Below are 23,484 nucleotides of genomic sequence, written 5' to 3' on the forward strand. Positions count from 1 at the left end.
AGGGAGTAGAGGGAGAAGAGGAGCTCAGTCTGGGAAGGCCTCTTGGAGGAGGTGAGTTTTAAGTAGGGTTTTGAAGAGGGGAAGAGAATCAGTTTGGCAGAGGTGAGGAGGGAGGGCGTTCCAGGACCGCGGGAGGACGTGGCCAAGGGGGCGACGGCGGGATAGGTGAGACCGAGGGACGGTGAGGAGGTGGGCGGCAGAGGAGCGGAGCGTGCGGGGTGGGCGGTAGAAAGAGAGAAGGGAGGAGAGGTAGGAAGGGGCAAGGTGATGTAGAGCTTTGAAGCCTAGAGTGAGGAGTTTTTGTTTGGAGCGGAGGTTGATAGGCAACCACTGGAGTTGTTTAAGAAGGGGAGTGACATGCCCAGATCGTTTCTGCAGGAAGATGAGCCGGGCAGCGGAGTGAAGAATAGACTGGAGCGGGGCGAGAGAAGAGGAAGGGAGATCAGAGAGAAGGCTGACACAGTAGTCTATCTGGGATATAATGAGAGCCCGTAGCAGTAAGGTAGCCGTTTGGGTGGAGAGGAAAGGGCGGATCTTGAATGTACTGTACCCAATTAATCAATAATGGTCCTTATTGAACACATTCTGTGTGCAGAGGTCTTGACCTTTTCACCAAACTTTTACTCATCTCTCTAAACCTGAATATAAATTTTCCATACTAGGAGTAGTAGCTTGCAGTGGAAAGAGCACTGGCTTGGGAGTTGGGATACCTGGGTTCTAATCCCAGCTCCGCTTGCTGGGTGACATTGAGCAAGTTACATAACTTCTCTATGCCTCTGTTGCCTCATCTGTAAAATGTGGTTAAATACCTACTTTCCCTTCCCCTTAGAGTGTAAGCCCCAAATGGGACAGGGACTTTGTCCTCTCTGCTTTATTGTATCTAACCTAGTGCTTAGTACAATTCTTGGCACAGAGTAAGTGCATAATATATCACACTTATTTTATCATCATCATCATCATCATTTTTGAACTGTGGAGCTTAGGTCACAAGCAAGGGTCTGACAAGTGAGTAATATGACTGAAGTCTCATCATCCAAACCTACAGCCTATCTTTCTGCCATGCATCTTTTCTTTGAAATTAACAGTACTACCTGCTGACTCATGTCGGCTTTATCATCCATTATAACCCCTGAATGCTTTCCCATTATTATATTTATGCAAGTCATTTGCTTCACCATTTTGCATTTGTGCAGTGTGTTTTACCAGCTTTACAGAACTACCCTGTTTTGAACCTCACTAAAAATGCATTCAGTTTGTTTCTGGCCACTTCAGTTTATTAAGATAATTTAGAATTTTAATCCTATCCTCTAAAATGCCGGTCCCCCGCCCAGCTCAACTTCATCTGCAAACTTAATGAGCTTGTTCTCCATTCCATCATCCTGATCGCTGATGAAAATATTAAATAGCACTGGGCCCAGTACTGATCCCTGCTGAATACCACTTGTTATGTCTTTCTAGGTTGATACTGCATCAATGATAGCCAACTCTTTAAGAATGAACCTCTACGTGGTTGTGTATTTAATTTATGCTGGTCTATATATTATTATGCAAAACGAAATCAAGAGGGTGAGGGTGGCACTTCCAAGGGGCAATCCTTCCTAAACATTACTTAAGTTAGTCTAATATTGGAAGCTAGAGAAAAGCTGAGAATTCCTGCATAATCTGACTCTCACCTAGGGGATGTCACTGTTTTACTTGAATGAACCCACAATATAGAGATTCCTCCAGACTGTGTCCGGGTTTAGGCCTTCAGGCTTACAAGGTCCTCGATACATCAGAAAGAAAAAATGCCCTTGAAAATTCACATGCCACTGCAAAACGTTTAAAAAAGATTATGCTGGTTGATCATATAATGATCACTACACTTGTACATAGCCTATTCTGGGCCAAGCACTGTGCTAAGCAATGGGGTATATTCAAGTGTTCACAACAAGATAATCCTGTCCCCATCCCACAAGGGGCACACAGTCCAAGGGAAATGGAAAGCAGGTGCCTTAACCCCATTTGACAGATGACAAAACTGAGACTCAATGAGTTTAAATGACTTGCCCCAAATCCCAGCTGAGATTAGAACCCAGATCTTCTGACCAATGGTCCCTCATTCTTTCCACTAGGCTATGCTACCTCCTGGTGGAAGAGGGCAGGTAGAAAATTTTGAAAGAAGCACAAAGGGACCAACTAGCAGGGGAGAGAAGGGAAGGAATTTCTGATCCTGGAGGAAAACCTGAGAAAAGTTCCCTCCTGAGCTCAGAGCAAAGCCAGGAGAAACCACCTAGCACAGCCAATGCTGAGCTGCACTCTGGGCCTAATAAATTCACAGGAATACTTGAGGGTCTGTACAGATGAGGTATTATGAATCCATTCCACGACGTATTGATGATTTTGTGCTATCACACATTCATCAGGCAAAATCCTTCATGATCCAGTAATCAATCAATGAGATATATTGAGTACTTACTGTGTGCAAAGCCTTGTATTAAGCTCTTGGGAGAGTACAATACAACCGAGTTGTTAGACATGTTCCCAGCCCACAAGGAACATAATATAAAGGGGGATACAGGCATTAAAATAAATTATGGATATGTATGGAAGTGCTGTGGAGCTGAGGATGGGGTGAATACCAAGTGCCTAAAGGGCAAAAATCCATGTGTATAGGTGAAACAGAAGGGAGAGGAAGTAGGGGATGTGAGGACTTGGGGAAAATTTCTTGAAGAAGATATGATTTTAATAAGGCTTTGAAGGTGGGGAGAGGGATAATCTGTTGAATAAGAAGGGGGAGGAGTTGCAGGCCAGAGGGAGGAAATGGGCTAGGGGTTGTGTGTGAGATAGATGAATCTGAGGTACAGTGAGTAGGCTGGGTTGTAGTAGGAAAGCAAGGTAGGCAAAGTTGACTGAGTTCTTTAAAGCTGATGGTAAGGAGTTTCTGTTTGATGTGGAGATGAATAAGTAACCACTGGAAGTTCTTGAGGATTGGAGATGCATGGACTGAATAGTTTTTTGGGTTTTTTTTAGAGAAATGAAGGTCACACAGCAGACAAATGGAGGGGGCTGGGATTAGAACCCACAATCTTCTGACTCCCAGGACCGTGCTCTATCCACTAGGCCACGATATGCACAGCCCCAGAGCATTTAGGTACATATTCTTACACTCTGCTGCTTCCCCTATCTATAATTATGTTAATGTTTGTCACTAGACTGTAAACTCTTTGAAGGCAGGGATCATATCTTCCAACTCTCTCATACAGTTCCCACTGGAGTGGGAAGAGACAGGAGGCAAGGTGGGGGTCAAGCAAGGAGGCAGATGCAGTAGTCCAGGAAGGACAGAATAAGTGCTTAAATAAGCAATTTTCCTACTTTCCTAATATCTGAAAATAAGGTTCTTGTTCATCACATAGTAACCACCTTGCGGTCAGGGAAGGTGTGTTTTGTTTCTGTATGCTTTCTAATCACGTAGCACATGGCTTTGTTCTCAGTAGACACCCAGTAAATACCAGAGATTGACTGACTGAATTTTCCTAAAACTCACTGTAGTTGTTCAGAGAAAATTTTGGTTGTGGGGCCTTCCATCACGTCTGATATCGATCCAGATTTCAAACACCTCAATATGAATGCATTTAAAAATATCAATCACCGTGTCATGGGTCACTTGGAACAGTCTTTCTCTCAATGTTGGACAGAAGAGATTCCCTCAACCGAGTGGAACAGATTAACAGAAAGAGCCTTCAGATAATCCCTCTGTGGTTATGAAATTACATAAGGAAATCTTATAGCCTTTGTGACAGAACTGTTGGTTTTGTTAGTGTTGCTGGTTTGAGAAAATAAGGGATACTATTTTTTTTAACTTGTTTCAAACTGGGCCAGCCAAAGGGATCTGCTCACAAACATTTAAAATCTTCTACTCTGTCCCAATTCTCCTTGACCTCTAAGAAAGCCTTTGTTACTACAGAATACCTCCTTCTCCGGGAAACACTACTTACACTTGGTTTTTTCGACACCGCCCTTTTCCTGATTCTCTTCCTAACTCTCAGTCTCTTTTGCTGATAATCCACTGCCTTTCACTCCCAGCTGTGGGAGTCCCACAAGGCTTGGTTCTGGGTCCCCCTTTATTTTTCATCCTATTCCCTTGGGAGTCTCGTCTGCTCTCACATTTACTATCTCTGTGTCGACTCTCAACTCACCCTCATTCCTGCAGCACTTAGGCACAGTCACTGGTTTTTTACTGAATGCCTACTGTGTGCAGAACTGTATGAGAGAGTTGGAAGATCCCTGCCTTCAAAGAGTTTACAGTCTAGTGACAGACATTAACATAATTATAGATAGGGGGAGCAGCAGAGTGTAAGAATATGTACCTAAATGCTCTGGGGCTGTGCATATCGTGGCCTAGTGGATAGAGCATGGTCCTGGAAGTCAGAAGGTCGTGGGTTCTAATCCCAGCCCCCTCCATTTGTCTGCTGTGTGACCTTGAGCAAGTCACTTCATTTCTCTGTGCCACAGTTCCCTCATCTGTAAAATGGGGATTGAGACTGTGAGCCCTATGTGGGAAAGGGACTGAGTTCAATATGATTCGCTTGTATTCTCCCCCAGGGCTTAGTACAGTACCTGGCATAGCTTGGCTTAGTGGAAAGAACCCGGACTTGGGAGTCAGAGGTTGCGGGTTCTAATCCTGGCTCTGCCACTTGTCTGCTGTGTGACCCTGGGCAAGTCACTTAACTTCTCTGTGCCTCAGTTACCTCATCTGTAAAATGGGGATTAAGATTGTGAGCCCCAAGTGGGACAACCTGATTACCTTGTATCTACCCCAGTGCTTAGAACAGTGCATGGCACATAGTAAGCACTTTACAAATACCATTATTATTATTATTATTGAGCAATTACTGTACTAAGCTCATGAGAGAGTACAATGCAACAGAGTTGGTAGTAAGCGCTTAACAAATACCATTTAAAAAAACCAAAAAAACCCCAAATACCACAATTATACTCTGTTGCTCTCCCTACCTGTAATTTATTTTATTGTCTGCTTCTCCACTAGCTTATAAGATCAATGAGGGCAGGGGATTGTGTCTACTAGCCTTTTGTACTCTCCTAAGAGCTAAGCAAGGTGCTCTGCACAGAATAAGTGCTTAAGTACGACGGATTGATTAAAATAAGAATAAAGTAAGAAGGATCCACAATGGCTATACTCAGGGACTGAGAACTGCCAGTTTATGTAAATATTTGGTGTACATTCCTCAGTGACTATTTACAATAATACATTTCACTTATTAATTACAGAGAATACTGCAGGAGGATCCAGGTTTGTTTCATTCACTTCAAAAACCTCTGTCAAATAGTTTAAGAGATGGCAACTAATATGCAAAATTTTGAATTTTTTTTTTGGGGGGCGACTGGAATTAAAGCACAGGTTTCTTTGTATAAAACATTTTACCATGAAAATCTTTATAATGGAAAAATCTGTAAAATTCAAAAGTGTAAATGTCATCTTATTTGCTAGATGCTGCAATACTATGCAAGCTGTAGTAAGACAAATGAAAAAATTCATAGCATTAAAATTGAATGCTTTTGCCTTAAAAATATGAGTGGGAAGATGTTGGCTCACAATATGCCGCAAGTCACTAATTTACAAAGCACTTCTTAGATTAAAAATCCCTATATTTAAACTCACCATGTTTGCATGATAGAATATGAGTTTATCATTGGAGCTTTCAATGAGCTTCTTTGTTGATTTGGATCTTTCATTCTATAATTCACTAAAGCCATCGAAATCTATGTAATGAAATCTAAGTAAGATAAATCTTAGTAAAAATCTAAGCTGATGCAGGTTTTACAAAATGCTCGCTGCAAAATGAGAACTTTTCTTAGGGTGAGATGTAGTAAGGAAAAAATGAAGTCAAGATGATGAGGACCTGGGACAGAAAAATGAAAACAAGATTAGAATGGACATTGGTTGTACATCTTTCAGGCAGATTCAGAAGCGGCGTGGTCTAGGAGAGGCAGCATGGCCCAGTGGAAAGAGCCCGGGACTGGAAGTCAGAGGACCTGGGTTCTAATCCAGGCTGCACCACTTTTATGCTGTGTGTCCTTGGGCATGTCACTTCACTTCTTGGTGCCTCATCTGCAAAATGGGGATTCAATACCCATTCTTTCATCTACTTCGACTGTGAGGTCCCATGTGGGACCTGATCATCCTGACACCTCCTCAGAGCTTAGTACCAGTGCTCGACACATAGTAAGAATTTAACAAATACCACAATTATTATTATCATTATTCACATTCATGCTGCTTGTATTTGTGAGGCGTGTTTCATAAGGTAGCAGATTATAAATTAACAAGTCCCAAAGACCACCAGTGTTTAATACTCTCAAAACACCCAGCTGCAGCTGAGTGTGACAGATAATGACTATTACTAGGGATTGGAAGCCTATGGGACAGTTTAGCCAACATAACCTCCCTCTTGGCCCAGAGCTTCCTGCTAAGACTCGCTGCAGAAAGGTTTCCTTTTTCCCTACTGGAGTTAAGAACCCTTCAGCTTGCCATACATAGGACACCCTGGCATGCTGGGATAAGAATTAATCCATTCATTCAATCGTATTTATTGAGCACTTACTGGGTGCAAAACACTGCACCAAGTGCTTAGGACAGTACAATACAATAAACAAACCCATTTCCTGCCCAAAATGAGCTTACAGTCTAGAGGAGGAGACAGACATTAATACAAACGAATAAGTAGCTAGTAGAAAGGATGTTTTCATGGCTATCATGATTTTTTGTCCCTTCTTGGGGAGAAATTACATATCATATGGAGTCTATTCCTTTCACTTGAGTTCTGGTGGCATTTACATGACTGGGAAAACTTTCAGTAGACTGGCCTATTCTGGGTCAAGTTGTCACAGCCACGATCACTGTAACCAAGGCATACAGAGTAATTAACAGCCTTGAGGGCAGAGATGGTGTCTAGGGTAGCAGTAGAAATAGGGGAAGAAGAAGTAAATGAAGAGAATTGGAGAGCATGTCACCAGTGCTTCTTATCACCTATTCAGGGTATTTGTTGAGCACTTATTGGGTGCAGAGCTCTGTACTAAGCTCTTGGGAAATACAATGCAATACAGTTGGTAAACATGATGTTTGCCCACATGGAGCTTACAGCCTACAGGGGAAGACAGACATTAAAATACACCAGAAACAGGGGGAATAGTAAAGAATATTTACGTAAGTACTGTGGGACTGAAGTGAGTATCAAAATACTTAGCAAGAACAAAGCCAAGTTCATAATCAGTGCAGAGGGGAGGGTGGATAGGGGTTAGAATGGGGAGGCCTTTGGGAAGATTTTAAAGGTGGGGAGAGTGGTGGACTGAGCACGGGCTTTGGAGTCAGAGGTCATGAGTTCGAATCCCAGCTCTGCCACTTAGCTGTGTGACTGTGGGCAAGTCACTTAACTTCTCTGTGCCTCAGTTACCTCATCTGTAAAATGGGGATTAAGACTGTGAGCCTCACGTGGGCCAACCCGATTCCCCTGTGTCTACCCCAGCGCTTAGAACAGTGCTCTGCACATAGTAAGCGCTTAACAAATACCAACATTATTATTATTATTATTATCAAATATGAAGGGGAGGGAGTTCCAGGACAGAGGAAGACCGTGGGCAAGAGGTCAGTGTAGATGACATTGAGGTACAGATAGAAGGTCGGTGTTAGAGAAGAAGAGTGTGCAGGTTGGGTAGTAGAAGATCAGTGAGGTTTAGATAGGAACTGAATGAATGCCTCAAAGACAATGGTAAAGCATTTCTATTTGATGCAGAGGTGGATGGGCAACCATGGAAGGTTTTTGAGAAGCAGGGAGATGGGAACTGAATGTTTTTTCAGAAAAATGATCAGGGCAGCAGAGTGAAGTAGGAACTAGACAGGAGAGAATCAGGATGCAATGAGGAGGCTGATAATAACAATAATGTTGGTATTAAGCGCTTACTATGTGCAGAGCACTGTTCTAAGCGCTGGGATAGCTACAGAGTAATCAGGTTGTCCCACGTGAGGCTCACAGTCTTCATCCCCATTTTACAGATGAGGTAACTGAGGCACAGAGAAGTGAAGTGACTTGCCCACTGTCACACAGCTGACAAGTGACAGAGCCGGGATTCAAACCCATGATATCTGACTCCCAAGCCCGTGCTCTCTCCACTGAGCCACAATGATGCAGTAATCAAGGTGAGAAATGATGAGTGGTTGGATGAGTGTGGTAGTAATAACAATAATATTGGTATTTGTTAAGCGCTTACTATGTGCAGAGCACTGTTCTAAGCGCTGGGGTAGATACGGGGTAATCAGGTTGTCCCACGTGAGGCTCACAGTCTTAATCCCCATTTTACAGATGAGGTAACTGAGACACAGAGAAGTGAAGTGACTGGCCCACAGTCACACAGCCGACAAGTGGCAGAGCTGGGATTCGAACCCCTGACCTCTGATTCCCAAGTCCGTGCTCTTTGCACTGAGCCCCGCTGATGCCGTAGTCAAGGTGAGAAATAATAAGTGGTTGGATGAGTGTGGTAGTAGTTTGGATGGGGATGAAAGGATAGAGTCTAGAGATGTTGTGAAGGTAGAACTGACAATTCCATGACAGAATGAAGGTGTGGGTTGAATGCAAGAGATGAATCAACAGTAATGCCAAGGTTACAGGCTTGTGAGATGGGGAGAATAGTGGTATTGTCTACAGTGATGGGAAAGACAAAGGGAGGACAGGGATTGAGTGGGGAGATTAGACGTTCTTGATGACCTTACAACACCACCAGTCAAAGGGGTAGCAAAGATCGATCAATCAATCGATCGATCGTATTTACTGAGCATTTAGTGTGTGCAGAGGACCAAACTAAGCGCTTGGGGGGTGTGTGCAGTGCAGTAGATTCCGTAGACATGTTCCCTGCCCACAGGTAGTTTACTGAAGGGGAACTGTAAGTGGCCTCAACAGCTGAGACAAAGAGCTCATTTATTTGGATGGGGTTAAAGGGGAGAGTTAGAGGAGGGAAGGAGGGAACAGGATACAGGTGGGACCCTGCCACGACCAAATGGCATTTCCTGACACGTCTCTCCTCCCCCTTTCCTCTCCTAGCTTTGGCCTGTGGCTTGCTCTTCTGAAAGTAAAAGAGGCTGCTAAAGGGCTGGGTGTGGGGGAGGTAGGGTAATATTTCACCAGTCATACCTCAGCAGCAATACCTGATGAGTAAGCACACACACACACCCCTGCACACAAGTAATAATAATGTTGGTATTTATTAAGTGCTTACTATGTGCAGAGCACTGTTCTAAGCGCTGGGATATACAGGGTAATCAGGTTGTCCCGCATGAGGCTCACAGTCTTAATCCCCATTTTACAGATGAGGTAACTGAGGCACAGAGAAGTTAAGTGACTTGCCCACAGTCACACAGCTGGCGAGTGGCAGAGCCTGGATTCGAACTCATGACCTCTGACTCCCAAGTGACAGGTCTGAGACTGTGAGTCCCCTGAGGGGCAGGGATCCTATCTAATTCCTACCTGTGTATTATCTCCAGGGATTTACTAAGGGCACACAGTAAACGCTTAATACTATTACTGCTACACTGTTTGAAAATCACAACACACTTTTCTCCTACTCATATCATACTCCTATCAGTTTAATAATCTCTCAGCAACCAAATGACCAGGAAGAGCTCTCCCAGACATGAAGAGTTAAGGGCAGGGGTAGTGATGATTAGCACCTATTTGAAACTACGGGAGGGAGGCTGAAGTACTTGGGATTTTAAAGGAGCTCCTGGGGACATGAGAACTCCACTCCCTGAAATTTAAAGGGTGGAGTCTCCATTAAGAGTCAGAGGTATATGCTGGCATGGGCTACTTTGCTGAGGCTGTTTTGAGAAGAACTCCATCTTCATAATGTCTCAAGCAGCAGCTATGCTGGTTAGGTCAAGAGGGGATGTGATTTTGGGGGTTGGCTGAGGCCTCCATAAACCTTTGAGCCCCTACATTAATCTGACCCTGGCTTCATCCCCAAAATCTGGGTGGAAGACTGCAATTCCAACTTAATGGAATTTAAAACCAAGGTTCTATTTACATATGAAAGAAGTTCAACTGGGCATTATTCATTCATTCAATAGTATTATTGAGCGCTTACTATGTGCAGAGCACTGTACTAAGCGCTTGGAATGTACAATTCGGGAACAGATAGAGACAATCCCTGCCCACTGACAGACTTCCAACCCTGTCAGTGAGGACTTTATTTTCTGTTACAGTCTCTAACAATGACAACTATAAGAAAGGTTTACAGTAGAAATCACCACATTGAACTATGCACTGGCATTCATTTATCACAAAACCACCCACAATTTTGACTAAATATGCCACGTATGCTGTGTCCTTTAAATCAAGATGATGGATCCGGTATAAATTCCTCATTGGTAGTGCTGTATTGAAACTCTTGATAGCTAACTTGGACTCCATTCTGAAGGCCAGTCCCTGCCTCTCATCCACCCAGTTGTCCCAGCAGCCTACATTCCTTTTCCTCCACTCTGTGCCCTTCCCCTAAACCTCCTCCAGGCTCCCAAATACTTCAATTTTCTCTTCATCTCAAACTAACCCCAAGTCCTATCTCCTGTTAAGATGTCGCTCGATTATCCCTCTGCTGCAGTGTCAAGAAAGACAAAAACGTGCACTAGGAACCTTACCTCACAGTTTCAAATAAAACACATACCTGGCCTTCAACTATCCACTTGGACGTAGAGGTTTTCCCATCATAACCGGGCCGGAACTGAAGGGTGGCCGAGCGAGGGCTGATATTGGAAATCACCAGATTTGATGGGGCGCCAGGAAGTTCTAAAGGTGAAAAAATTATGGAAGAGGTGGAAACTTAAATCAAGTTGGAATGTAGGGGAAAATATGCCATCAGTATCAATGTGTTTATATAGTGGGAAATATTGTCACCCTGCCTCTTCATCCCTGAGAAATTTGCTAGCAGAAATCTGGACAATAGGAGGAGCATGGCTTCATGAGAATTATTTTGTGGTGGTTCCTTGAGGGTAGAAATAGTATCAAACAAATCTATTGTATTGTACTTCCCCAAGTGCTTAGTACAATGCTCTGTACACAGTGAGCGCTCAATAAATATGATTGATTGACACATCCATGTAGTTGTGCTTATTAGACTTCAGTGAGGATGTTTACTCATTGGATCAAAATGTGGACTTGTTTTGCTTTCCAATCATAAATCAGGACCAATCCCAGCTATTCTATATTTAAAATTAGAGGAATTGTGGAATTAGGAACTCTATCTAGTGATCAAGTTGAGACACCAGCGACAATGAGTAGACCAGACTCCCAAGCCAGACAAGATCAAAGTCAGGATTTAATTAGTACTAAAAATGGGAGAAAACCACAATCGAGAATACTAAAGACAAGATCTGCAAGGTAATACTTAGAGCCCTGGAGGCTTAAGACTGCCAGGGCCAAATTGGAGATCTGATTAACAAGTCATGTGGCTAGGATAGGAGTTGTGGAGAGCTCTGCTTGGGGGAAAACTGGAAAATAGGATTTGTTCTAAAAGAGCCTCTGAATTAAAATAATGACCAAATTAACCCATTCTAACTTCCTTTTTACCTGTGGAAAGCTTGGGCAGAGCAAAATACATTGCCCTACCCTTCTGGCTGGGTCTCAGGAATAACAGGCGGGCAGGACCTCAAGGCAAACAATAAACCCCAAATTTCTCACTCCCCTTCACCCTTATGAACAGCTTGGCTAGGCTCTGTCCCCAGAGAGGGTGGGAGCTTTCCTCCTATTGGGCTAAGATTATCATTTCCAGAATATGCCTAATGAATGAATGGAGGAGGGATGGTGGGATAGAGAGGAGGACATTTAGACCTGGAACTCTTCTCACTAATCTAAATCACCAGTCACATAAGGAGTCAGTAAGGGCACAATCCTTCCTATCACTTCATTGGCTCAGAATCCTGACCGATGAGCTCAAGCCTTAGGCCAGGAGCAACGTGAGCCTTGAACGTAATACATCTAGCTATGACCTGATGCCTTTACCTACTTGCCTTGGCAACTGGATGTAGATAAGAAGAGTATGGCCTCAGGTATCAGTATCCAAGACTCAAGCCTAGGTAAAGGATTCCACATTTTGTAATCCTGTTCACAAAATAAGGGGATGGCTGGGCTTGGGGCATCGAAATTCTTAGTACTTGAGGTCACCCTTGATCTAGTAGGATACAAGCATCATAGTAACAATCCACACTTGGTCCGACATCATTCTGCCTGGAGTGACAATCTGACTTTAAAAAGATTTTTTACAGTAATTAATCTGAAGGGTGCTAATAAAAATGAAGTAGGAGAATTAGTGTAATGCAAAGGAATCTAATGAAGGGTAATTGGATAAAATTAAGGCAAAGGAAATGTAATGAATAGCATAAAAAGCTTTTAGAAGCATTACGTGTTAGTCAGGGGAACGATTTCCAAATTTCCTGCAGGCTGAAGCTTCACAAAGGGATGATAAAATAACATTGTCTATCAAACCGATATTGACATCTGTGAGTATTAAAGGGTTTCAAGGGCCCTTTTCACCTCTAATTGCTGGGCTGATGGTAGTTTGATGATCCTAGATAAACTGGATCCGTGGTCCCAGGCGGAAGGAAAGAAGCAGTAAAGGTATTTATTGTGCACCCACTGGGCACAATGCACTGTACCTAGCTTGAGAAAACATGATAGACGCACAAGATACATTCCCTGTCAGTCTAGACTCTACCTTCTTAGAGCCAGAAAAAAATATTTGCAAAATGGAAAGGTTGGGTGGTCATAAAGAAAGGAATTATCTGCAATTCCAGTCCTTAAACCACCCCCTCCTTCTTGGGTCACATCACGGAGGATCTGATTTTCCTGTGCTCAATCCAGGAAGTGGGTGATTTAAGAAACTGAACTACTGGGGAGGGTCAAGACACTATGGTCTTTAAGTCTTCTCTTTTCCTCTTTGAACCCAGTCTGGGCCACCCTTGGGGTAAGGAAACAAGTAGCAGGTAGATATCCCAGGCCTTGGCCCTTGGGATCTCCTATGTTCGGGGAGTGAAGGGACCCTAAATGACATCCCCTTCAAACCGGTGGCCCCGGGTTCACCAATCAATCCATCAGTCAGTGGCATTTATTGAGTTTTTACTGTATGCTGAGCATTGTACTAAGTGCTTGGGAGAGACCAATGGAGTTGGCAGATGTGATCCATGCCCACATGGTGCTTACATCTACATGGGGAGACAGACATTAAAACAGAATGAGAATAGGGGAAATAGTAGTGCATAAAAAGGTTTGCAAAAGTATATAAGCACATATTAACGAAGGTTCACCCTCTCCAAGAGCTGGCTTTGACTAAATGTAATGATTTTCGGGCTGATAATGCCCAGTCAAAGGAAAAAGTAAGATTTTAAGACATTTGTTTACATTTCTTGCATCTGTTTGTGCTTTAAGCATCTCTTTGCTCAACGAAAGGGATGTAGATGCTAAGCATCAAATGGAAAAGAGTGATATCATCAAATCCACTAATCCGATTATTCGACTGTCCGATGCCACTTTAGACTTCTCTTCAAATGATGGATGATCAGCCCTGAAAATGTAGCAAATGCAACTGAACATCCTTCCATGCTTTGGAATTCAACCATTTATCTAATACAAGCGTGCCTCATTTGCTCATTTTAACTGGGTATTCCTACAGTGCTCGGTGTATTGCTAGTTAAAGGAACAGAGATATGGAAAGTGGGACGTTTCAAAGTGAGTAGTTTTACCTCCCTGATTCCAGGCAGAAGAGTATCTCAATTACCCTGAGCAGATAGCAGTGTTCTCAGGACTGGGAAAAGTACTATGAGCCCCAACAAATTACTAGGAGCTCTTGTTGTTCTGAAAGATCACTATTGGAAGGAGATTTTATAGTTTTCCTTATGGGTCTCTGTAGCATTTCATGGTCCTGAAAAATACGGAAGATTTTCTGCTTGTCTAACCTAAATCCCTCCTGCTAGAATCCAAGCCCACGACCTCCTTATTCTCTTCCTTCCAACAGTGTGGGAGAACATGACAGCTCACATCCAAATTGCTATAAAAATCAAAAATCAAATCAGGGTAGGGGAAAACCAAACATAGCAAAGTTGCAAGGGACTGTACTGAGATACTAATGAACACGGAATGCTACAAACTGCACAATCAATTTTATTTATTGAGAGCTCACTGTGTAAGGAGTACTTGGGAGAATACAATATAACCGAGTAGGTAGACATGTTCCCTGTCCCAGTGAATGGGTATTATAATAAACTTTCACTCCATTTACTAACCTGGAGGAACTCCAGATGAAATGGTGGATGAGGTTACCAGACCAATGCCCTTGATGGTAACAGCTGCCACATCAATGGTGTAGGTGGTGAGAGATGACAGTCCTTTAATTTTATATTCATGTGTTGTGCTATTTAAGGAGTGTGTAAGACGTGAATCATTTCTACTGTATACTTCCCAGGAAATCTGATAACCTAGAAGATAAAATGAAACATTAAAAGAATCGTAACCCTTTCGATCAATTAATCGTATATATTGAATGCTTACTGTGTGCAGAATACTGTACTAAGAGTTTGGGAGAGTACAATGTATCAGAGTTGGAAGACACATACCCTGCCCACAATGAGCTTACAGACTAGAGATGAGATAATAATCTAGTAAGCTTTTACGGTCTAGTAACCCTTTGCTCTGATTTGGTTCTTTGACTCATTTTTTGAAAACATTTTAAATGGGCCAAACATGTAGATTTTTTAAGTGTACTGCCCTTATTTATAAAGTTACCTTAAATTCTGCATTTCTATTTTGACTAGACTAGTGAAACATTTATCTTTTACCCTTTTCATCTTCCTTTTCCTTCAAAGGTTGCTATTATTTAGCATTTATATAGCAGTTTTCCAATTTGTAAAATGCTTTGCTTTTAAAAAGTTTCTTTCACTTGATTTGATTAATTTTGCTTCTGGCTTTGCATATTCTTTTCCTGTCCATCATTTCCTTAGTGAAATTTATTCTCTCCTGTACTCAATTCAATCTTACCGTTCCTGAGAGAGCCATAGTCCCACTTTATTTGTCTCCAGATTCCTCCATGTTTGGGGCTCAGAAGGATCATAAAATAAAAAGCCTGGCTCAAATGAAAATTCTAAATAAAAACACCCTTACAAGGTTCTATGAAAAGAAGGGTGCTTATAACAACACTTAATGATAATGATGAAAGATTTTGAGGACATACATTCTAAGGGAAACACTTTTACAAACATTTCCTTTTTTTTTCCCTTGTGCACAATCTTAGAGACATTGAAAAGCTAGAAAATACTTTAAATTATCCATCGTTGATTCTTCTAAGGGAAAGCAACTCTCTTTTTGTGACAACAGTAATTGACAAGGTACTTTATTTGTTCATTTATTTATTTATCCATCCAGGAAAAGCTGGGAAAAGACAAGAATCTGTTTCTGGTCCAATTGTTAAGGTGATGTCTCAGCTCAAAAAGAAAAATAAATTCATTCAATCAACTAATGACACCAAGTGTTCTGTTTGCTTTTGTCTTTGTAGATAATTGAGACACTTGGAATGATTTTCACTTTTTTTTTATCCTCCAGAGTATATGAGGCATGCTAGGCTAGAATTTTCTTGATGTGTATGGATAAGCTTTAAACAATCACCTAGGCTTTGAGGAATTTATCTGAAGCAATCCCCAGAATAATTTGAAGTTCAACATCATATCTGCAGAGTCTAATCTGATTGCAAAAAGATCCCGCTGTTCTTGTTGGCTGTATTTGAAAGGCATTATTATATACACTGAATTCCTTCATTCCTAAAAATACATGAAAATTGACCATCTTGTCTCCAGGACCCACCTGGAGCAAGAGGATGTTTAATGTCTACTAGATTACAGGACAAATGCATGCCATCTGAATTAAAACCAATAATACAAACTACCCGAAATTTTGAGAGAAAATCCTTTTCACATTTGAAAATCCAATCAGGCAAGACAAAAATAAAACCAAGTGAAAAGTTCCAAACCAGGAATGCTCAATAAAATAAGAAGTTTACATTCAACAATGCACAGATGGGGAAAGCTTTGGGACATGTGGGTGAGAAACAGGTCTTCTGTTTCACTGAGTCTTTTCCTGAAATGTGTACATTGGAATCCAATGGGTCTGGGCAGCCAATGTTTCAACTGGCTCTAATGTGAGCGAGAGGAGGAAAAGGTGCCACAGAATCTTCGTTATGCTTTGGCACTCCCCACTTCTCTATAAGCTACTGACTAACTAAGACTAACGATCAGAGGAGTTTCACCAATAATTTCCTGTTGATCTGAAGCAAATTCTCTACAAGAGAGCAGTACATCCAATCACAAACTGTCTGTCCACATCCTGGCCCTCATAAATCAGAGTTTATAGAGAAAGAGGGCAAGGCACTGAAATTTACAATGAGAGCAATGGACAATTTACTAAAGGAGGCTAGCTGCTTTTTGCTGTTTTTTCTATTTTCCGCTCATTCCATGGCCCAGAATGAAAGAAGTCACAATGAATGAAATCAGCCAAAACTGATAAAGAAGTAGTTTCCGCGGGGAATTTAGCTCTTAAAAAGGGACTGTATAAAATATCAACTATTCAACGAATCAAATGATTCTAGTGTCAATCTCAATAGCAAGTTAAGCCATTACTAGGAAATCTCAGAGGAATCTTGCCCTTGAAATAAGGATTTTTTCCCAAGGCTTCAGTTGTTGGTTCTTTCACAAACCCTAGATATTGAGTTGAATTTCTTTAGAAAATATTCTAACTTGGGCATGAAGTACACCTAAGCAGGGTCATTGCCATGCTCTACTGCTGTTCGAAGGATTTTCAGTGATGCCAAAAATTTAACAGGAGTAAATGTTATTCCTTATAATTACAAGATTTATCAGGGGGATTACTAGAGCACAATTTGAAAAGGCTATCAAAATAACAACTCCATTAAAATGCTGCCCCTTTCATCTCAAAGTGCATCCCACATAAACATACACATGAACTAATTTATCACAAGCACAGCATTGTCATCTGATAACACGGAGATCTCACTGACATTCTTTTTTCTAGATCATTGTGAAAATGGTAAACAAAATCAGATTTAGCATCGAACCTCCAAAAGCCCCACTATTTATCCTTTTCCACTTTGAAGAATGGACTTTCATTACCACCCGTTACTTCCTATATTTAAGCCAGAATTCTCTCCATAAAATAACATGCCCTTGGGTTGGGTTACTTGGGCTGTTTTTTAAGCCTTTATTATGGAACCTTGCCAAAAATTGAAAAAAATCAAACTGTATTATGCCCACTGAATTTCCTGCAGCCAAATGCTTATTAACACCTTCAAAGAACTCCACCAGATGAGAGAGGCATTATTTCCACCTTATAGTTGTCTTTTTCTAGCAGCTCCCTGATTCTAAACTTAATTATACTTTTTACTCATTTTCTAGGCACATGTGAGTCTCTCTGATGTAAATTCACAGGATTACCTCCAAACCCAGCTCACAGATGAGAGCTCCATAGATGATCTATCAGTTCTCTAAATAATGGCGATTTGTGATGACAGATCACAGGCTTCTGTCATGGGTTCTTCTACACCAAGTTCCTTTAAAACTCAGATAGATGCCATCTAGACCCAATTATTTTTTTACATCCAGTTTATCAACTTGATGGCGTAGTAGATATAGGATGGGCCTGGGAGTCGTAAGGTCATGGGTTCTAATCCCAGCTCCTCCACTTCTCAGCTGTGTGACCTTGGGCAAATCATTTCACTTCTCTGGGCCTCAGTTACCTTATCTGTGAAATGGGGATTGAGATTCTGAGCCCCATGTGGGACAGGGACTTGTACCCACCCCAGCACTTAGTACCGTGCCTGGCACACAGTAAGCTCTTAACAAATACTACAATTATTATTATTATCTAAAGCACCTTATGCAGTTCCCACATTCTGATCCACTTCCTCTGGCTTGATTGCTTCAAAAAATAATTTGAATATGGGAATGTCTCTGTGCTTCAGTTACTTAATCTGTAAAATGGGAATTAAGACTGTGGGATACTGATCATGTCCAACCTGATTTCCTTGTAACTAACCTAGTGCTTAGTACGTGTGTGGCGTAGAGTAAGTACTTAACAAATACCATTAAAAAAGTTAACCCTGAGTATCACTGCCTAAACATCCTCTGAAAGTCTACAGAATACCATAGGATTTAGGACAGTTCTGCCTCCTCCCGTCAGGAGAAGTTATAATTGTGGTACAATAATTGTGGTTATTGGCCAAGCACTGCTCTAAGTACTGTAGAAGATATAAGATCATCAGGTCCCACATGGGGCTCACACTGCAAGTAGGAAAGAGAACATGTACTGAATCCTCATTTTACAGATAAGGGACCTGAGGTACAGAGAAGTTAAGTGATTTGCCCAGAGTGATACAGCAGGTAGGTCATAGAGGCAAGATTTGAACCCAGGTCCTCTGACCCCAAGACCTGTGCTCTTTCCATTAGGCCACACTGTTTGTCAAAAAGTCGGACCCAAACTGCTGCCCATCCCCCAAGTAAATCACAACCAAATGGAGTGGAAGTAGTTAAGAACTGGCCACCCACTCTAGGGATCTCCAGACCAAGAGTCAGTCCAAGCTAATTAAGACTCAGTGCTGCTAGACCCTGAGGCTGCTCTCTCTCACACCGGGTTGGCTCAGTTGACTTTTGGAGTCTCTGGATTTGTGTCTACATCTGTGGGGGCAGGAGGATGGCCCTTAGTCACACTTAAAGGATCAGACAACTTTGAGTCAGGCCGCACTAAATACCCTGAAGTGGTGCATTGTGTGCAAATCAGACCTTGGCACTCCTTGAAAAGTATCAAATTGACCAAGGAGAACACTGAGAACAAGAGGCAGGATCTAGTCTCTAATTCCTTCTCTCAGACTGTAACCAAGCTGTAGGGTCAAAGGTTGAGGACTTAACTAACTGTATTCTTTCTCTCTGAACACTGTTCACTGCATGGTGTGATTTTTCTGCCCAATAACACATTGCCTTGGAGTCTTAAGGAAAAAGAGTTTTAAGAAACTTTCAGAAAGTGGAACACAAATAAGGGACACGAAAGCCTGATGCCCCATTAAGGAGCTGATTTCTTTCACTGTTTCCTCTGAGTGGTCACAGTCTTGAGCTTCTGGTAATTCAACCTCTACTTTCCGCCAGATGCCCCTGGTTGACATTTCAATTACCCCCAAGAGTAAGCGGAATTCTACATTCCCTGTAGACAACATTCCCTAAATGCCCTATTATCATCTTCACTATGGCAACACTCCTTCCTTTCCATTTTCTGCCCCCTCAGGGAAACAGGTGATACTTGCCTGTAATGATGCCATTTTTCTCCACAGGCTCCTGCCAGCTGACCTTGAGAGATGTGTCCAGAATCTCAGTGAAACTCAGGTGTCCCACAGCTCCAGGCTCTAGCAATCACAAAGGGAAATGGGTTAACCAAGAGCCCTGTCTACTCCTGATCCGATTCTTGTGACGAGGTGAGGTCCATGGACACAAAACATTGAGCCAGGGCTAAACCTGCAGGAAACTCAGTAAAAGCTGCAGGGAGCGAGGGAAAGCAAGGTGTGAAGAAATTCTCTGGCTTTGTCACATTCAGTATTTTATCCAGTCTTCAACAGAACTGTGAAAAGAACTAAAGAGACTGGAAGCAGGAGATTTACCTACATCTTCACTCCTTGAACTAGTCTAATTAGAACCATCAGGCTAGGTGGATTCTGCAAAATGACTGCTGATGGTGTTTCTTCCAGAACAATATCTCTCAGCCTTCTCCCCTGCTTTGGGAGAATTGGATTATTATTGAGCTGTGGGTATTTCAGAGCAAAAGCGGAATGAACTTGTTTAGCTGATTTTTACCTTCAAAGACAAACTCACAATATGAATAGTCCAACTCATGATTGAGCAGTCTCCTAGCAAAGCTTTTACTTTAAAATAAGCCATCTCTGAAAATATAATACAACTGGGTGAAAGTTTCAAAAGTATTTTATGGCATAACTCGGGTAGTCTTGAAAAATTTCAGCTCCCCGGTGTGGAAAGGAGTGCAAAATAGAATGACTGTCAACTTCATGCCATTCTCCCTCCATTTTGATCTTCAAGGATGACATCCTGACTGATTTTTGATCCAGCTTGCTGTTCTTTCTTCAATCGATGAACTAGAAAAGAGCTTTTTGCTCACTCTGTATTCTCTGTGCTTCTGCTTCCTGGATCCCTGCCCAAATGTGCTGTCCTCTGGCTCTACTGAAACTAGTTGGCAACGACTGGATGGCAAATTTATATTCCGTTTCCTCTTCCTTCCCCCGCTCCGACAGAAGCTCTATTCCTCTTGAGCTTTGCAAAGGAAAACTTGCCACTGAGCTGGTTATAGAAACATAGATGGGTTGTCATCCCAGGTGGGGAGGGGGACTCTGAGACCATTCTCTGTCATCCCACTGGGAAGGCTCTGAGACCATTCTCCAACACTCACTAGTCAAAGTCCTTTTAAAAGTAATTTTAGCTAAACTCAAATTTAGCCTTAAAATCACTCTCCTCCATATAGGGCTTAAAAATTGAAAACTAGAAAGGAAGTATTCCATCCCATTTAAAAGGTGTATCCCAGTGAGTAAATTCTAAAAATATATTGTTTGACATACTTCTGCATAAAAGACCCATCCTCCATTACTTTCTGGAGGTCAAATGGAAGCAGTATGGTCTGGTGGACAAAACATGGGCCTAGGAATCAGAAGGACCTGGATTCTAATGTCACTTCTGCCACTTGTCAGCTTTGTGGCCTGGGCAAGTCACTTACCATCTCTGGGCCTCAGTTACCTCATCTGTAAAATGGGGATTAAGGTTCTGAGCCCCATGTGGGACAGGGACTGTGTCCAACCTGATTTGCTTGTATCCACTCCAGCACTTAGTACAGTGCCTGGCACATAAGCGCTTAACAAAAAGCACAATTATTAAATCAAATTTGACTTTCAATTTGCTGGCTGCAAAATTTGAGGTAGGTTCAGTTTACAAGATGAAAGGGATAAAGTTGTCATTGTGTATTCCTTCACACAGAAATTTGTTTGCCTTGATTTTAAAAGAATTTTTATGAATTATCAATACACAAACATAGCCTGGGAAAAGTACAGTCTGATAGCCTGGCCGATGATGTCATTTGGTCTTTGCTAACCTAAGTAGAAGCCCCAAAACCTAGCAACTTTTAGGCATGAGAAACAATCAAAAATATTTATATAAAAGGAAAAACATTTATATAAAAAGAAAAAATGGGAAGAAGAGGAACAGTGTTCTAGACTGTAAGCCCGTTGTGGGCTGGGATCATCTGAACTGTACTTTCCAAGCGATTAGAAGAGTGCTCTGCACATAGTAAGTGCTCAGTAAATATGATTGAATAAAGGAGGGGATGAACAGCAACTGAGTCTGAAATAATAATAATGATGTTGGTATTTGTTAAGTGCTTACTATGTGCCAAGCACTGTTCTAAGCACTGCAGTAGATAGAAGGTAATCAGGTTGTCTCATGTAGGGCTCACAGTCTTCATCCCCATTTTACAGATGAGGCATAGACAAGTCAAGTGACTTACCCAAGGTCACACAGCTAACAAGCGGCGGAGCCAGGATTAGAGCCCATGACCTCTGACTCCCAAGCCCGAGCTCTTTCCACTGAGCCACTCTGCTTCTCAACTCTACTATAGTCCAAGCTGTCCTTCCCCTTCTGCACTGTCCCTTCATTTTCCAAGATGAGGTTACTGACAGTGAGAACTTATCCATGGGTGCTAGTGTGGCAGAAAAGACCAATAAGAGACTAATGCATCCTACTGATAGATCCTTGCCCTGCTAGTGGGCTTATCCCAACCCCATGTTATATTTAAATTTGACATTTAAAAACTGCCTAGCTCCTGGCAAAAGACAGTAATGACCTAAAACCTGCAGGGTCTCTGGCAAATAAGTATATAAGATTAATATTTACTTGATTGATGACATTGCACATTTAATGTTTAAATGTTCAAATTTTAGAGTAAGTGCTTTTTCAAACTGATGCCCTATTCAGCTTCCCCTCTGTTTCACTTACGCACTTGGGTCGGTACTCCTTGATCACTTTGGTGCTCATCCCACTTCCAGCCCTATAGCACTTAGGTATTCTGCTGCTTCCCCTATGTGTCATTAATTTTAATGTCTGTCTTCCTTACTATACTGTAAACTCCTTGGTAGCAGGGAACTTCACCAATGTCTGGTGAGTGACGTTGGGTAAGTTACTTAACCGCTCTGTTTCAGTTTCCTCACCTGTAAAATGGAGATTTAATACCATTCTCCCTCCGACTTAGATTGTGACCCTATCTGTGGAACAGGGACTGTGTCCTACCTAATTAACTTGTATCTATCCAATGCTTAGAAGAGTGCTTGACATCTAATAGGCACTTAACAAATACCACAATAATTGTTTTTTAAATTGCATGAATTGTGCTAAATCTTTCCAGCACTGATGTAATATCCTTTCCTATAATTACAGTTTTTGTATGTTTTGACAATAAATTAAATTTAGCCCTTTTGCATGACTGCAGATCTGAGGTTTTGTCTTCTCTGTTAAGAAGCATAAAAACAACACTAACTTAAAGGAGCAAGGGGTCAGCTCCAAGATCAATCAATAATATTTACTGAGTGTTTACTATGTTTATATTCAACTGTATAAAGCATTTGGGAGAGTACAATACAACAGAATTAGCAGACATGTTCCCTGCTCATAATGAGCTTACAGTGTAGATGGGGAGACAGACAATAAAATGAATAAGTTATTTATAATACATAATTTAAAGACATGTACCTAAGTGTTGTGGGTCTGGGGGTGAGGCAAATATCAAGTGTCTGAAGGTCACAAATTGAAGTGCCTAGATGATGCAGAAGGGAGAACGCTCTGGGGAAAACAGGGGAAGGCCTCTTAGAGGAGACACGACCTTAGTAATACTTTGAAGGTGGAGAGAGTGGGGGTTTGGTGTAGTTGGAGGGGGAGGGAGTTCCAGGCTACGGGGAAGATGTAGAAAAGGTATCGGTGGGGAGTTAGATGAGATTGGGGCACAGTAAGTAAACTGGCACAAGAGGAGTGGAGTGTGCGGGCTGGGCTGTAGTAGGAGATTAGTGAGGTGAGGTGTGGGGACAAGCTGACTGAGTGCTTTAAATCCAATGATGCGGAGATGGATGGGCAAGAGTGGAGGTTCTTGAGGAGTGGAGAGACATGAACTGAACATTTTTGTTGATAAATGATTTGTGCAGCAGAGTGAAGTATGTACTGGAGTGGGGAAAAACAGATGTCAGTGAGGAGGTAGATGCAGTAGTCAAGGTGGGGTAGGATAAGTGCTTGGATCAGCATGGTAGCAGTTTGGATAGAGAGGAAAGGACTGATTTTAACAATACTGTGAAGGTAGA

General features: G+C 42.0%; 1 protein-coding gene across 3 annotated transcripts in view; it reads right to left on the reverse strand.

The window, feature by feature from the left end:
- The window catches only part of SDK1 (sidekick cell adhesion molecule 1), a 739,495-nt gene that overhangs the window by 153,860 nt on the left and 562,151 nt on the right, over nucleotides 1–23,484 (reverse strand). For all 3 annotated transcript variants that reach the window (XM_029057499.2, XM_029057498.2, XM_029057500.2), the window contains 3 exons: nucleotides 19,393–19,491; nucleotides 14,321–14,512; nucleotides 10,711–10,832 (listed from right to left, as the gene is read on the reverse strand). In XM_029057499.2, coding sequence (XP_028913332.1) covers nucleotides 10,711–10,832; nucleotides 14,321–14,512; nucleotides 19,393–19,491 — 413 coding nt within the window. The remainder of the gene's footprint in view (nucleotides 1–10,710; nucleotides 10,833–14,320; nucleotides 14,513–19,392; nucleotides 19,492–23,484) is intronic.

Source organism: Ornithorhynchus anatinus, chromosome 2, assembly GCF_004115215.2.
Source record: "Ornithorhynchus anatinus isolate Pmale09 chromosome 2, mOrnAna1.pri.v4, whole genome shotgun sequence".
NCBI lineage: Eukaryota > Metazoa > Chordata > Mammalia > Monotremata > Ornithorhynchidae > Ornithorhynchus > Ornithorhynchus anatinus.